The following is a 17,797-nucleotide window of genomic DNA, read 5'->3' as shown; positions in this document are numbered from 1 at the left end:
GCTCACCAGTAGATTCCCTTAAGATACCTACCTTCCACATTGGAGACAAAACCCAAACTCCGCTTCAGATCTGAGCAGATAGAGTGGAGACACCATCGGAATTTTGCATCACAGCGATACTTGTTGGCACCACAGGTGTCATAACAGACGTCCAGCTGGTTGCAGCACTTGGTCATTGCTGGAATGCCCAAATCCATCTGGAGAAAAGTGAAGGAAGAAAAGAGAAGGAAGAAAATGCCACGTTTGGACCAAGGACATTAGGCAACCTTGCCCACCTTGTTATTAGCAGGCCAGTTCTCAAATTCCTGTTACACATCAGATCAATTCAGAAATACCAGTGACTTGAGAGAATGCATAAGGTTGACAGCTACAGGATGTTGAGTTTCAATTATGGTTTGGTTATTAGCTTATTAATTCCGAATAGTCCATTTTCTTCTTTTTCTTTTAGATTTAGTAATTTTCAAATTCACAGGCCACTACAGGGATGAAAATAAACATCAGAAGGTTAGTGAAGAGGGCAGAGCTGCAGGACTTCCAAATTTAACTAAAACCTATATTATGTGAGATTTTATTTGAGCAAAAGATTCAAAGGCTCAGAAGTATAAAAAATCAAGGCTCAGTTCATCAAGAGATCACCAGCATTTATTAGAAACCCATCCCATACGCTGTTTTAAAGGCATGTGTCTTGTCTGTATGTGTCAGGGAGCAGAGTGGGGTATAGAACACATGATTCCTGACCACAAGGGGACTATGGTTAAATGTCAATATCTAACACACACACACATAAATGTATTAAGCCTCCTATAAACATCTGTAAATGTTGTGGCATAAACTGAGTAACTTCATAGAATGCCACATCTAGAGTTTGATAACTCTACGTGATTTTTTTTTAGAGAATTATTAGACATGAGGGTAAAGAAAAGAGATAATGAGCAAATCATATGTGAGCAAGTGAGTTTGTTTGGTGTTTCAAGGGTCTTAGCAGGGATTTATTTGTTTGTTTGTTATTTTTTTAATTAAGAAAGGTAAGTTGGTGGATGGTTCTGACTTCCAAAGTACCTAGTAAGATTTGATAAAGACTCGAGCAAAGAAGGAACATGATAGAATGAGTGATTACAGAGAGTGATCATTCTGTGGTATGTGAAATAGTTTGGAACAGGGGCATTTAGACTTTGGTAGAGCATCTTAGAATCTTTTGCAGTTCTTCTGATAATATAAACTTGAACCCAAGTGGAAGGTGTGGAAATATGGTTTCACAGTATGGGTGGAGATTGATTAATCAGCTATTATAGATCTTTTCCACTTGGCTCTCCTTAAATGCTCCCTTATCTGAACTTTTGCTCCAAGACCACTTAAAACAGACTATGGACTTTGGTAGTTTAAAATGCCCTTCTGACAGGGCCCCCTGAGTGGCTCAGTTGGTTAAATATCCAACTCTTGATCTCAGCTCACATTTTGATCTCATGGTCTTGAGTTCAAGTCCCACGTTAGGCTTCATGCTGGGCATGAAGACTAATAAAAATAAAATAGGGGCTCCTGGGTGGTTCGGTCGGTTGAGTGTCCAACTCTTGATTTCAGCTCAGGTCATGATCTCACAGTTTGTGAGCTCAAGCCCCACATCAGGCTCTGTGCTGTCACCTTGGAGCCTGCTTGGGATTCTCTCTCCATCTCTGTCTGCCCCTCCCCTGTTCATGCTCTTTCTCAAAATAAATGAATAAACGTTTTTAGAAAAAGCTCTTTAAAAAAATAAATAAAATAAAATACCCTTCTAAGAAAAAGAAAATAAAATCCATTGTTACAGTAAGAGGTAATGTAACTCATTAGGCTAGGCAACAGCCTGGGCTCTGCAATTCTGGGTAAATTTCTATCATCTGACACCTGAAGGAAACTACTTTGTTCGTGCCCCATCCCAAAAACTAAATGTATATCACAGCAGAGGTAAGTGAGAATTAATTAGATAGATGAGTATAGTCGCTATCATTCAGTTCAACTGAATTGGAAATTCTTGAACTGGTCCTAGACAATACTTGTACCAGTAAATAAAATGACATTACTCCCAAAATAGAGTGCATACTGTTGTCAAAAACCAACCTCTGTGCTCCAGAGCTGAAATATGTAATACGAAGACAGATTTAGGGATAAAGAAGGGAGATAGTCTATTACTTTGCCATACAAAGGAGGCTGCAGCAGGCTAATGCCTCTAAGAGTGAAAGTCCCCACCCTGGGTAGGAGGTTGAGGGGTTTTATAGGAAAATACAGGATCTGGACAGTTGCGATAGGAATGTCAAACACTGGTGCTGGCCATCCATACCAAGTTCCTGGAACAAAGGATTCTACAGAAAAACAAGTGAAGGGGAAGGGAAAGCTTCAAAACTGAAGAAGAGAAAATTTTGATCACAAGTCAAGCCTTGCTGAAGCAGTGTGTTCATCCTAATTTCCATCCACGTTTACATTTCTTTTTTTTTCATTTTTTCAAAATTCAATTTAAATTCTAGTTAGTTAACATATAATGTAATATTGTTTTTTAGGAGTAGAATTTAGTGATTCAACATTTACATATAACTCCTAGTGCTCAACATGACAAGTACCCTCCTTAATACCCATTACCCACTTAGCCCATCCACCCACCCACCTCCCTCCATCAGCCCTCAGTTTGTTCTCTATCATAAAGAGTTTCTTATGGTTTGATTCGCTCTCTCTCTTTTCCCCCCCTTCCCATATGTTCATCTGTTTCTTTCTTAAATTCCACATATGGGTGAAATTGTATGGTATTTATCTTCTGTGACTGATTTATTTCACTTAGCATAATATACTCTAGCTCCATCCATGTCATTGTAAACGGCAAGACTTCATTCCTTTTGATGGCTGAGCACTCTTCCAGTGTGTGTGTGTGTGTGTGTGTGTGTGTGTGTGTGTGTGCATGTGTGTCTCTGTGTATCTCACATCTTCTTTAACCATTAGTCAGTCAATGGACACTTGGGCTCTTTCCATACTTTGGCTATTGTTTTCTGTGTTGTTAATTTTAGACATTCTGGCAGGTATGAGATGATATCTCATTGTATTTGATTTGTATTTCTCTGATGATGAGTGATGTTGAGCATCTTTTCATGTGTCTGTTAACCATCTGGATATCTTCTTGGGAAAAATGTCTATTCACATCTTCTGTCCATTTCTTAATTGCATTATTTTTTGGAGTGTTGAGTTTGATAAGTTCTTTATACATTTTGTACTAACCCCTTATCAGATATGTCTTTTGCAAATATCTTCTCCCATTATGAAAATTGTATTTTAGTTTTGTTGTTTCCTTTACAGTGAAGAAGGTTTTTATCTGATGAGGTCCCAATAGTTTATTTTTGCTTTTGTTTCCCTTGACTCAGGAGACATATCGAGTAAGAAGTTGACACGGCCGATGTCAGAGAGGTTACTGCCTGTGTTCTCCTATAGGATTTTGATGGTTTCCTGTTTCACATTTAGGTCTTTCATCTATTTTGAATTTATTGTTGTGTATGGTGTAAGAAAGTGGTCCAATTTCACTCTTCTGCATGTTGCTGTCCAGTTTCTCCAACACGATTTGTTGAAGAGACTATCTTTTTTCCATTGGATATTCTTTCCTGTTTTGTCAAAGATTAGTTGACCATATAAGTTGTGGGTACATTGCTGGGTTTTCTGTTTTGTTCCGTTTATCTATGTGTCTGTTTTTGGCCCAGTACCATACTGTATTAATCACTACAGCCTTGTAATATAGCTTGAAGTCTGGAATCGTGATGCCTCCAACTTCTTTTCTTTTTCAAGATTGCTTGGGCTATTCAGGATCTTTTGTGGTTCCATACAAATTTTAGGATTGTTTATTCTAGTTATGTGAAAAATGCTGGTGTTATTTTGATAAGGATTGCATCAAATGTGTAGATTGCTTTGGGTAGTATAGACATTTTAATAATATTTGTTCTTCCAATCCATAAGCATGGAATGTCTATTTCTTTGTCTCTTCTTCAATTTCTTTTATAAGTGTTCTGTAGTTTCCAGAGTACACATCTTTTACCTCTTTACTTTGGTGTATTCCAAAGTATCTTATCGTTTTTGGTGCAATTGTAAATGGGATCAATTCCTTGATTTCTCTTTCTGCTGCTTCATTATTGGTGTACAGAAGTGCAACAGATTTCTGTACATTGATTTTATATCCTGCAACTTTACTGAATTAATGCATTCGTTCTAGCAATGTTTTGGTGGAGTCTTTTGGGTTTTCTATATAGAGTATCATGTCATCTGTAAATAGTGAAAGTCTGACTTCTTCGTTGCCAAGAAGGATGGCTCTGTGCTGACAGTGTGGAGCCTCCTTGGGATTCTCCCTCTCCCTCTTTCTCTGCCCCTACCCCACTCATATTCTCTGTCTCTCAAAATAAATAAATAAACATTTTTTTAAAAGATAAAAAAGGGGCACCTGGGTGGCTCAGTCAGTTAAGTGTCTGACTCAGATATTGGCTCATATCATGAACTCACGGTTTGTGATTTCGAGCCCTGTGTTGGGGTCTATGCTGGCAGCACAGAGCTGCTTGAGATTCTCTCTCTCCCTCTCTCTCTGCCCCTCCTCCACTTGTTCTCTCTCTCTCTCAAAATAAATAGACATTTTAAAAAAAGAATGGATGCTTTATTTTGTCAAATGCTTTTTCTGCGTCTATTGAGAGGATCATATGGTTCTTAACCTTTCTTTTATTAATGGGGTGTATTGTATTGATTGATTTGCAAATATTGAACCAGTCCTGCAACTAGGAATAAATCTCACTTGATCGTGGTGAATAATTCTTTTTTTATGTACTGTTGAATTAGATTTGCTAGTATCTTGTTGAGAATTTTTGCATCCAGTTTCATCAGGGATATTAGCCTATAGTTTTCCTTTTTAGTGGGATCTCTGGTTTTAGAATCAAGGTAAAGCTGGCCTTGTATAATGAGTTTGGAAGTTTTCTTTCCATTTCTGTTTTTTGGAACAGTTTGAGAGGAATAGGTATTAACTCTTCTTTAAATGTCTGGTAGAACTCCCCTGGGAAGCCAGGTGGCCCTGGACTTTTGTTTGTTGGAAGATTATTTTTCTTGAGGGAGAGAGAGAGAGAGAGAGAGAGAGAGAGAGAGAGAGAGAGACCATGAGCAATAGAGAGAGGGAGAAAGAATCTTAAGTAGGCTTCAGACCCAGCATGGAGCCTGACTCGACACTCAAATGTGAGCCAAAGCTAAGAGTCAAATGCTCAACTGACTGAGCCACCCAGCTGCCTCTGTTGGGAGATGTTTTATTACTGATTCAATTTCTTTGCTGGTTATGGGTCTTTTTAAATGGTGCCTGTTTTTAAAAAGTTTTTATTTATTTATTTTGAAAGAGAGAAAGAGTAAAAGCAAGGAAGGGTCAGAGAGAGAGAGTCCCAAGTAAGCTCCACACTGACTGTAGAACCTGATGTGGGGCTCGAACTCACAAACCATGAGATCATGACCTGAGCAAAACCAAAAGTCAGATGCTTAACCAACTGAGCCACTCAGGTGCCCTGGTTATGGGTCTGTTTAAATTTTCCATTTCTTCCTGTTTCAGTTTTGCTAGTTTGTAGGTTTCTAGGAACTTGTCCATTTCTTCCAGATTTCCCAGTTTGTTGACATAAAATTTTCATAATATTTTGTCATAATTGTTTATATTTCTGTGGTGTTGGTTGTGATCTCTCCTCCTTCATTTGTAATTTTACTTTTTTTCGTCCTTTCTTCTTTCTTTTTGATAAGTCTGGCTAGGGACTTAACAATTTATTAATTCTTTCAAAGAACCAGCTCTTAGTTTTCTTGATCTACTGTTTTTGTTGTTGTTTCCATATCATTTATTTCTGCTCTTATCTTTATTATTTACCTTCTTCTGTTGGCTTTATGCTTTATTTGCTATTCATTTTCTAGCTACTTTAAGTGTGAGGTTAGGTTGTATACTTGAGACTTTTCTTGTCTCCTAAGGCAAGAAATATATATGTATACTGCAATATAATGTATACTGCAATATACATCCCTCTTAGGACTGCTTTTGCCACATCCCAAAGGTTTTGGACTGCATGTTTTCATTTTCATTTGCCTCCATGTATTTTTTTATTTCTTTGTTAATGTCCAGGTTAAGCCATTCATTCTATAGTAGGATGTTCTTAACCTCCCTGTATTTGTGGTCTTTCCAAATTTTTTCTTGTGGTTGACTTCAAGTTTCATAGCATTGTGGTCTGAAAATATGCATGATATGATCTCAATCTTTTTGTACTTGTTGAGGGCTGATTTGTGACCCAGTATGTGATCTATTCTGGAGAATGTTCCATGGGCTCTTGAATAGAATGTGGAGGGCACCTGGGCGGGTCAGTTTATTGAGCATCTGACTCGAGCTCAGCTCAGGACTTGATCTTGTGGTCATGGATTCAAACCCTGTGTTGGGCTCTGCACTGGGCATGAAGCCTACTCAGGGAAGAAAGAAAGAGAGAAAGAGGGAAAGAAAGAGGGAAAGAAGAAAGAAAGAAAGAAAGAAAGAAAGAAAGAAAGAAAGAAAGAAAGAGAGAGAGAGAGAGAGGAGAGAGAGAGAAAGAAAGAAAGAAAGAAAGAAAGAAAGAAAGAAAGAAGAAAATAATGTGTGTTCTGCTAATTTAGGATGAAATGTTCTGAATATATCTGTTAAGTCCATCCTGTCCAGTGTGTCATTCACAGCCATTGTTTCCTTGTTGATTTTTCTGTTTAGATGACCCATCCATTGCTGTAAGTGGGGGTGTTAAAGTTCCCTACTATTATTATATTATTTTAATGAGTTTCTTTATGTTTGTTATTGATTTATATATTTGGGTGTTTCAAGTACGGGGCATAAATTGTTAGATCTTGATGGATAGACCCTCTAATTGTTATTAATGCCCTTCTTCAGCTCTTATTACAGTCTTTGGTTTAAAATGTAGTTTGTCTGATATATGTATGGCTACTCCAGCTTTCTTTTGATGTCCATTAGCATGATAGATAGTTCTCCATGCCTTCACTTTCAATTTGCAGGTGTATTTAGGTCTAAAATGAGTCTCCTATAGGCAGCATATAGACAGGGTTTTTTTTTAATCCATTCTTATGCCTTATGCCTTTTGATCAGAGCATTCAGTCCATTTACATTCAGCGTGATTATTGATAGATATGAATTTAGTGCCTTTCTGTTGCCTGTAAAGCTGGTGTTTCTTGGTGATGTCTAGTCTTTGTTGCTTTTGGTCCTTTTTCTCCCCACTCAAAGAGACCCCTGTAATATTTCTTGCAGGGCTGATTTAGTGGTCATGAGCTTCTTTAGTTTTTGTCAGGGAAACTGTTTATTTCTTCTTCTATTCTGAATGACAGGCTTGCTGGATAAAGTATTCTTGGCTGCATATTTTTCCTATTTAGCATGTTGAATATATCATGCCATTCCCTTCTGGCCTGCCAAGTTTCTATAGACAAATCTGCTAGAATGAACTTGATCTGCCTTTCCTTGTAAGTTAAGGACTTTTTTCCCTTGCTGCTTCCAGGATTCTTGTCTTGTCTGTGTGTTTTGTGAATTTCACTATGATATGTCTTGGTTATTTGCTCAAACAAACCTTCTGGCCCTTTTTCTTTCTCTTCATCTTCTGGAACTCTTATGATACTAATGTTATTATGCTTTGTTGCTGAGTTCCCTAAGTCCACATTTGTGATCCAATGCCTTTCTTTCACTCTTATTTTCAGCTTTGTTCTTTTCCATAATTTTATCTTCTATATCACTGATTTGTTCCTCTATTTCATCCATCCCCATTGTCATAGCAACTATTTGTGTTTGTATCTTGGTTATAACATTTTTAATTTTGGCCTGACTAGTTTTTGGTTCCTTTATCTCTGCAGTAAGGGATTCTCTAGTGTCTTCTATTCTTTTTTGAAGCCCAGCTACTATCCTTATAATTGTTGGTTTAAATTATAATTCAGACATCTTACTTATATCTGTATTGATAAAATCCCTGCCTGTTACTTCTTCCTGTTCTTTCTTTTGGGATGAATTCGTTCATCTTGTCATATTGTCAAGGTCCAAAAAAACCCCCAAAAAACAAAAAAGGAAGCTGGATCCTGTGTGTTTCTTGTTAAAAGGAGCCAGATCCAAAATAGATAGATATATAGATATAATAACATTTTAAAATTAAATAAATAATAAAATCGCTTTTTCTGTATCCTAAGGTGGGGGAACACAAAGTCTGCTTGTTAAAAGAAGCTAGATCCAAAAAAACCATATATACGTGGGGAGCCTGGATGGTTCAGGTGGTTAACTGACTGACTTGGTTTTGGCTCAGGTCATGATCTCATGGTTCATGGGTTTGAGCCTCACTTTGGTCTCTGTGCTGATGGTGCAGAGTCTGCTTAAGATTCTCTCTCTCTCCCTCTCTCTCTCTCTGCCCTTTCCCTGTTCACTCACTTTCTCTCAAAATAAATAAATAAAAACTTAAAAAACCCAAAACATATATATGTAATAAATTAAGAAATAAAATAAAATAAAATCATAAAATAGTTTTTCCAGTATCATAAGGGTGGGTAAAAAAGGAAGCTAGATCCTATTTCCCCTAGAGCTAAAGTTTTGTAACATTCTATGATTGGTAGACTTGGTGCATGTGAGGGATTTGTTCTGGTCTTCTGGGGTTGGGGCCTGCTGGACTGATTCTCAAGTGGACTTGCTCTAGTGGAGATGCATCTGCAGGGCACAGAAGGGCAGGGCTTGGTGTAAGTAGCTCTGCCATCCTCTTGGTGGCACTGTTTTGTTCAGTGAAGTCCGTCAGTGCTGATGGGCAGGGTGAAAATGGTGTCACCAGCTCTCTCATCCCTGAAATGAGGAGCTTGTGCCCACCACTCTTCAGGAGGTCCTCACAGAAGAGCAATCACCTCTCTTGTGTCCCCAGCTTTGGCCAGATCCCAACCTTCACCCTGTCTGCATCTGAGCTGTCCAACTGCTGGGTGGCACGACACTCCTGTGTTTTATCTCAGGCGTGTGGCTGGGTTTCAAAATTCTAAATTTTAGAGATCTGCATAGTGCACGGAGCTGCACTGATCCTCTGGAAGAGAGTCTCACTGCACTGTGGCCAGTGCTGGCTTGTCCCAGATATCAGCTGAGTGACTACACAGAGGTTTGGAGTTTATGGTAAAGCATGGCAGAAAGCCAGCACCAAGGCTCACTGCCCCCAGCCAGCATCTCCCTTCCTATGTTAGTGAACAGGGCAGCTCAATGGTGCTGGCTGGGTCTTTTCCCCTTGGAGAGGCTGTGTTCCCTCTCCCAAATGCACTCTTAGTTGGGGTGTGACCTAGGGGATCCTTAGGCCATGCTGTCCACTTCTGGGTCTCCACCCTCCTTCCCCACCAGAGCCTCATTAAGCCTGCCAGACATGACCCTGGCAATGGTACTGACCTCCAAAACTTTAGACTTTGTGCACCTCTGTGTATAAAAACTTGCTGTGTTCAGCCCCTCTCATTTTTCCAGTCAATGGTTTTGGGGAAGAGTTTTTCTTGTACAATTCCCCACATGCACTTTCATTTTTTTCTCTCTCTCTCTTTGTTTTCCTCTCACTCCTCTCTCCATGATCAGGACTCCCTCCCCATCATAGCACTCACAGCTCTTCTCTTTCTGAAATCAACTTTCTGCAGCTTCTACCTTCCATGTTGTGGCAGCTTTTTCACCTTCAGTTGCGCTTTTTTTTTTTTTTTTTTTTTTTAAGAAAGAGAGGAGAGCACGAGCTGGAGAGAGGGGCCAAGCGTTGGGGGGGGGGGAGAGAATCTTTTTAAATTTTTTTCATATTTATTTATTTATTTAGAGAGAAAGAGCACTACTGGGGGAAGGGCAGAGAGAGAGGGAGAGAGATTTCCAAGCAGGCTCCACACTGTCTACACAGAGCCTGATGCAGAGCTTGATCTCACAAACTGTGAAATCATGACCTGAGCCAAAATCAAGAGTTGGATGCTTAACTGACTGAGCCACCCAGGTGCCCCAAGAAAGAGAATCTTAAGCAGGCTTCATGTTCAGTGCAGACCCCAATGAGGGAATCAATCCCATGACCCTGGGATCATGGCCTGAGCCAAAATCGAGGGTTGGATGCTCAGTCGACTGAGCCACCTATGCATCCCACTAGTGCATTTTTCTCTTTCAGTCCTCAGATCGATTTCTTGGATATTCAAAATGATTTGATGTTTATCTAGCTGTGTTCAAAGGATGGGTTTTGAAACCCAGCCTAGGGTCTCCCTACCTTCCACCATCTTAACTCCCAAGCCCACTTTTACATCTTTATTGAGGTTTTAATGCCACTTCTATACCTCCTAGTTGGAATCAAGTAAAGTATATTAGCCAAAAAAGGGGTTTCTCTAATATAAATATATTTTTGGAAAGATTGTCTTTCTTCTGTGTCCATACACATATTGATGGTTGTGGGCGAGGTTGGGAATATGGCTGTGCAGGTTGTACAATGCACAAGAGTGTCGTGTCAAAGGGGGCACTGTCCCACAAGATATCATAGATTTGTATATTTATTAAGAAAAATGTCTACCAATGGCAGTCAAACTTCCTTTTCTAAGAAAAATATTAATTTCCAAGAGTGATATTAAGATAAATTTCTGACAAATGGAAGAGAAAAGGGGACCTTTTCTCAATTTGCCAAATTATGCCACATTAGTGGGCAGCATTTTCATTAAAAGAGTAAACGTAATGCTGCTTATAAAACTATTACAAAGTAAAATCTTTTGAATCAGCAGAAAAGTGATGTTTAGCCTGATTAAGACACAATTCAAAATCATGGCTTAGATGGGAAATCCCTCTATCTACATTTTATGTAACACATCTTTTCTGAAGTAAAAAAGATAAAAGGGCCCCCAAGAGGTCTTGAAAGAAATCAGTTTATTACTTGTTTTCAGGGGAGGCCAGTAGCTTGAGAAATGGCCATTGGTGTGATGAGAAGTGTTTAGCCGGAGGCTAGATGTGTGTGTGGGGATGGGGCATGCTTGTGTGGGGGTGTGTGTGTGCAGATTACTATGATCTTAAAACTCTAAACATAGCTGGTTTGGTGCTACCAGGCATGAGGTCAACCACTTGCAAAAGTCCTGACAATATAGCAACCAGCTCTCACTGTTCAGTGCCAATGGCTTCAGGACATCATAGGAAAGTCTCATTAATTTAAATAAGTCACACTTGTCAGATTTCACATGAAGTTATGTTCGATCCCCTAATATTTGGCTGGTATTTGCAGTAGTGATTTTAAAGTTCACTACACAAGGTCTTATCTGAGGGACAACTGTCCTTGATAAGAGGATATTGGATACTTTCTTTGAAAATTATCTCCCTTACTCTGAATCCAATTTAAAATACTTAATTAGGGATGCCTGGGTGGCTCAGTCGGTTAAGCATCCGACTTTGGCTCTGGTCATGATCTTGCAGTTCATGAGTTTGAGCCCCACATCGGGCTCTGTGCTGACAGCTTGGAGCCTGGAGCCTGCTTCGGATTCTGTGTCTCCCTCTCTCTCTGCCCCTCCCCTGCTCGCACTCTGTCTCCTACTCTCTCTAAAAAATAAATAAACATTAAAGCTATATTCCATAAATGATCACTCCCATTAGTGAGAACTCTCGGACTTGTCTTAGTTAAAACCAATCAACTAAGAAAATAATTGTGGCGGTACATACACTTTCTGGTACCTTAAGACCCAGGAAATAGGAGCTGCAGCCGTTGGGCTCCTGAGGCTTGTAGCCGGGTCTGGGCATTGGTGCCTTTCCTAGCAGGAGAAAGAAAGGAAAGAAGCAGGAAGAAATATTTAGAAATTAAACATTTGGGAACATTCATCAAATAAAAATTATCTTAAAGCATATTCAATTTTTCCTTTAAAAGTCATCATTTCTGGGGAGCCTGGGTGGCTCAGTTGGTTAAGCATCCAACTTTGGCTCAGGTCATGATCTCACAGTCTGTGAGTTGGAGCCCCGCGTCGGCTCTGTGCTGACAGCTTGGAGCCTGGAGCCTGTTTCAGATTCTGTGTCTCCCTCTCTCTGACGCTCCCCCACTCGCTTGTGTGCTCTCTCTCTCTCTCTCTCTCTCTCTCTCTCTTTCAATAAACATTAAAAAAAATTTTTTTTAAGTCATCATTTCTCACCAGATATTCACATCCAAATTTGGTGGCAATGATGGTGATGATGTCGATAATGTCATAAAAGGATAATAATCTTCATGCCAGGTTGGTGTTTCTCTCCTAATCTTAAAGAATTTTATGAGCATTTATTTACTAACAATTCTAATGTTTCTTAGGTGCATGACTTTGAAGGTAAGGTCCATGGAAAAATGGAACCAAAACTCAAGGTGTCTTACTCCATCCATTGTAAGACCACATGCCATGCACAGAAAAAGCAGAACACTACCTGATCACACATTTAACAAATAAGAATTATAACAGTACCACAAAACTTTTTTCAGAATATCTTGAAGGAAATTTTGCAAGATTCCATAAATGTAGGCAAAGCGTTATTGATCAAAGAGCATAGAAATCATTACCATGCAGTATGTGAGACTTTGTATCATAGAACTAAGCAGAAACCATCTGGCAGGCTTTGAATTTCTTGGTTTCTCCTACATGACTTTTTTTTTTAATTTTGTTTAATGTTTATTTATTTTTGAGAGAGACAGAGTGTGAGCGGGAGAGGGGCAGAGAGAGAGGGAGACACAGAATCTGAAGTAGACTCCAGGCTCCAAGCTGTCAGCATAGAGCCTGATGCGGGGCTGGAACTCATGAACTGCAAGATCATGACCTGAGGTGAAGTCAGGCACTCACTAGAACAGATTGGTTGTAGCCACCTAGGCGCCCCATTGCAGAGAAAGAATTTGACAAAATCTAGCACCACAAATCACATAGCTAAGTGGGAGAGTAAAGTGGAACTCTGGGTCTCTGAGCCCCTTTGTTATTCTTTCTAGTGGACCAAGGTCCGTAGTCCGTGTTTTCTGGCTCCCAACAATTTGATGGCCAAAAATAGGGTGTCTGAAACCGGTAAAAGGTGCCATCATCTTTGAGTGTGAGGACGTGATCCGAGATTGGAAAGAAGTAGCCATGGGCAGCCATTAATGTTCCCAAATGTAGTGCCTCCACTGGATCTTCTATAGTTAGGTTCTTTATTAACCATTGAACAATGTCTGACCCAGAGAAGACACTAGGTATCTTGGAAAGAAAGCTTTTGACAGTACGAATAGGAATTCCGTTTTTTTCATCTTGCATGCGTGCTATGACGTCTTCCATAGCCTGGAGGAATGGAACAGTGGATGAGGTATGAAGACAGCCGACATCTCACAGTTGTAAGTTCTGAAAGGCTCTCCTACATGACTTTTGAGTTATGTTATAATCTTTCAATTATTGAGAAAGAAATGTTGTCAATGTTAATGATGGTAGTCATCATTGGTAAAGAGAACCCTGAAGGCACCTGGGTGGGTGGCTAAGTAAGTTAAGAATCCTGACTCTTGATTTCGGCTTAGGTCATGATCTCACGGTGCCTTGAGATTGAGCCCTGCCTGAGGTTCTGCACTGAGCATGGAGCCTACTTGAGATTCTCTCTGCTTCTCTCTCTCTCTCTCCCAAATAAAAAAATAACAATTAATTTAAAAAGGAGAGAGAGAGAGCCCTGCAGGACAATTTGGCAGTGAGCATTTTCATCCTGTTACCCAGATAAGGAAAAGGGGACTAAGGGGGCATGTGACTTGCCTAAGTCATATACTAAGTGGGGGAAGTAGGATATAAATCCAGATTTCCTGTTTTATGTCTCCAAAGCCCATGTTCTTCTATCACAACCCTTTGCCCCTTTTTAGGAGATGCAAGACAGAGCATAAGACTGAGGAAATAAGCTAAGAATTAATCCTCAGAGTGAGGCATATAGCATTTATTTTTTCTTTCTTTTCTTTTACCTTCTCCTACAAGGTATTTTATTTTTAATTATTTGGTATTATGAAGGAAAATCAGAGAAACAAAGATCCATGAGCCCACTACACAAACATAATAAATGTTAACTTAGCCAAACTTACTATACATATTTTTTCTGTTTAATTAACTGTCACAAGTACAGTTGAAGCTCCCTATGCACTCCCCTTTCTGTTTTAATTTTTAGATATTAAGTCTATGATTTAAGGAGCTCCCTCCTTAGTATTCTTTTTTTAACTTTTTAAAAAATGTTTATTTATATTTGAGAGAGAGAGAGACAGTGTTGAGTGGGGGAGGGGCAGAGAGAGATGCAGACAGAATCTGAAGTAGGCTCCAGGCTCTGAGCTGTCAGTACAGAGTCCGACGCAGGGCTCCCACTCATGAGCCATGAGATCATGACCTGAGCCTAAGTTGGATGCTCAACCAACTGAGCCACCCAGGTGCCACTCCTTATTACTCTTAAAAATTGTTTTGACTACTCTTGGACCTATAGTTTTGCAATGAATTTTAGAGTCATTTTAGTAAATTCTACAAGTGATAGTGCAGGATTTTGATTGAAACTACATTGACTTTAAAGATTAACCTGGAGATAACTGAATTTCTTATAATATTCTGTCTTCCCAAACATGGGTATAGTACAGTTTTCTATTTAGTTGGGTCTTCCTTTATGTCCTTCAATAGAGTATTCATTTTCACCATATATTTATTCTGTCTCCAACATACTGTATTATTCTGATGCTTAAACAAGATAGAATATATCATAACCCAGAATTAAAGATTATAGGGCTCATATGGTAAATCTACACTTCTCTGGAACCCACACTGCTTCTAACTTTCTGCTCTACCAGCCCTGGAATGCAACCCTGGCCCTCATGGTTCAAGATGGAGCTTCAGCCAACACATCCATATTACAAACAGCAGGATAAAAGAAGGAGTTAGAAGGGTCATAGCTCCTCTCTTTAATAAACGCATTCCAAAATTATACATCACTTCCTCTTACTTCCCTTTGTCCAGATCTTAATCAAACAGCAATATCTACTGGCAAAAATGGGCTAGGAATTGAAGTTTTTATTCAGTGTAGGCACCATGAGCCCAGCTTAAAATTGTAGGGAGGGGTTTATTACTACGGACAAAGGGGAAGATATTAGGATACAATAAGCAGTCTCTGCCACAGTCTGTTTGGTATTTGTTTCTGTGGTAAAATGAGTGTATGAGATCATCATTCAAGATGGCACCCAGCGATCCCAGTCTCTTGGTATTCATGCCCTTGTATATTGTCCCAGGGTTGGTCTATGCGACCTAGAAAACATGGCAGAAGTGGAGGTATGTTGCTTCCAAGATGGGATTATCTATTAGCCCTAGGCAATCACTAATCAACTTTCTATCTCTGTAAAGTAGCCTATTCTGGACATTTCACATAAATGAAATCATACAATATGTGGCCTTTTGTTTCTGGCTTCTTAGCATAATGTTTTCAAGGTTCATCTATGTTGTAACGTGTGTCAGAATTTCATTCTTTTTTATTGCCAAGTAAATATGATGAACATTTAGGTTTTTTCCACTTTTTGGCTAATATGAAAAATGCTACCACAAACATTTTTTGTGTGGACAATATGTTTTCATTTCCCCCATAGGAATGAAACTTCTGGGTCATATGCTAACTCTGTTTAACATTTTCAGGAACTAACAGACTATTTTCCAAAGTGGTGACACAATTTTACATTCCCTACAGCAAAGTATAAAGGTACTAATTTCTCCACATCCTCTCCTCTTATAATCTGTCTTTTTTATTACAGCCATTATAATGAGTGTGAAGTGTTATTTAATGGTCATTTTGATTTGCACTTTCCTAATAACTAATTATGTTGATCATCTTTTCCTGTACTTATTGGCCACTCACATATATATCTTCTTTGCAGATATTTTGTCCCATTTTGTGGTTTGTCTTTTCACTTTCTTTTTTTTTTTTTAACGTTTATTTATTTTTGAGACAGAGAGAGACAGAGCATGAACGGGGGAAGGGCAGAGAGAGAGGGAGACACAGAATCGGAAGCAGGCTCCAGGTTCTGAGCCATCAGCCCAGAGCCCGACGCGGGGCTCGAACTCACGGACGGTGAGATCGTGACCTGAGCTGAAGTCGGACGGTTAACCGACTGAGCCACCCAGGCGCCCCTTGTCTTTTCACTTTCTTGATGGTATTTTTGAATAGCCAAAGTTTTTAATTTTGATGAAGTCTATTTTCTTTTTTTTAGGTGAAATTCACATTTCCATCTTAAAGTGCACAGTTCAGTGGTGTTCAGTACATTCACAGTGTTGTGTAACCATTGTCTCTGTCTACTTCCAAAAACATTTCATCACCCTCCAAAGGAGACCAATGTTCATTAAATAGTCATTTCCTATTCTCCCCTTCTCCCAATCCTTGGCAAGCACTAATCTACTTTTTTTAAAGATTTTTTTAAAGTAATCTCTATACCCCACATAGGGCTCAAACTCACAACGCCAAGATCAAGAGTTGCATGCTCCTCCAACTGAGCCAGCCAGGCGCCCCTCACTAATCTGCTTTCTGTCTCTAGAGATTTGCCTATTCTGGATATTTGAATAAATGGAACCATACACTATATAACCATACAATATATATGCCTTCTTTCACTTAACATAATGTTTTCATGGTTCATCTGTGTTGTAGCATGTATCAGTACTTCGTTTCACTTGATGGCTGAATAATATACCATTCTCTGAATATACCACAATTTGTTTATTCATCCATCCTCTGATGGACATTTTGGTTGTTTTCATCTGTTGGCTATTGTGAAGAGTGCTGCTATGAACATTTGCGTGAAAAAATATTTGTTTGAATATCTGTTTTCAATTCTTTGGGGTACATATACCTACGTGGTGGAATTGCTGGGTCATATGGTAGTTCAATGTTGAACTTTCTGAGAAATTGTCAAACTGTGTTCCACAGCAGCTGTAGCATTTTGCCTTCCCAACACAAGGGTTGCAATTGCACAAGGCTCCAATTTCTCCATATCCTCACAGTTTCACTACACTGTATCTTGATGTGGATTGTATATCCTTATCTTGATTGAAAAAATCTGAAGACCTGGTTTCTTTCACGTCGGATAATTCATAGCCACCGTCTGAATATTTTCTTTTCTTCATACTCCCTACTTTCTTCTCCTGGGCTTCTTACTACTGAATGATGAATCTTCTTAATTCTGTCCTTCATATATCTTAACCTCTCTTACATTTTCCATCTTTTTTCTCTCTCTGTGCTGAATTTTGTCTAGCTCATCAAATCTATTTTCCATTTCACTAATTCTCTCTAGGTTCACTAATCTGCTATTTAACCCATCTGCTGTTTTTTTTTTTTTTTCTCTCAAGAATTATAATTTTCACTTCTTGGAATCCAATTTGATTCTTCTTTTAAATCTATGTATTCATTTTCACCGAGTTCTGTCTTTTTATTATGTTTTCTAGTCCTTGTTTTATTTCTTTAATGATTTCAAATATTCTTTTATAATCTCCAGTCTTTGGGATACAAGTCATTTTTTTTAATGTCTGCTGACTGTCCCTCCTGATTGATTATTTTTTCACATAGTGTATAATTTTTCAGTAAGACCTTATCTTCAGAAGGGCTTTTTTTTTTCCTGAAGGAATCTCTGTGCCCTGGGTCATGTACTACATATTGGTTCCTCAATTACCTTTGCTGTGACTCTGGGAGCCTTAAGATCCTTGAGACACTAGTATTTATGTTAATTTCTCAGCTTGGGAAACTCACCTCAGGCCAACTGTTTAAGTTCAAATTCCACATGTGTGAATAGAATATGTTTGGAGTAGTGATTTTTTGGCAGATGTTCTT

The 17,797-nt window shown here is 39.0% G+C and overlaps 1 protein-coding gene across 4 annotated transcripts in view; it reads right to left on the bottom strand.

The window, feature by feature from the left end:
* Positions 1-17,797, bottom strand: part of PLA2G12B (phospholipase A2 group XIIB) — a 30,494-nt gene that overhangs the window by 5,982 nt on the left and 6,715 nt on the right. For 2 of the 4 annotated variants that reach the window (XM_030334701.1, XM_030334702.1), the window contains exons 2-3: positions 11,672-11,760; positions 32-197 (exon numbers count right to left, since the gene is read on the bottom strand). In XM_030334701.1, the coding sequence (XP_030190561.1) occupies positions 32-197; positions 11,672-11,760 (255 nt within the window). The remainder of the gene's footprint in view (positions 1-31; positions 198-11,671; positions 11,761-17,797) is intronic. The other 2 variants (XM_030334703.1, XM_030334704.1) reach the window with 2 other exon arrangements.

Source organism: Lynx canadensis, chromosome D2 (assembly GCF_007474595.2).
Source record: "Lynx canadensis isolate LIC74 chromosome D2, mLynCan4.pri.v2, whole genome shotgun sequence".
Classification (NCBI taxonomy): Eukaryota; Metazoa; Chordata; class Mammalia; order Carnivora; family Felidae; genus Lynx; species Lynx canadensis.
Note: the sequence above shows the minus strand (reverse complement) of the source record. Positions and strands in the feature narration are given on the sequence as shown.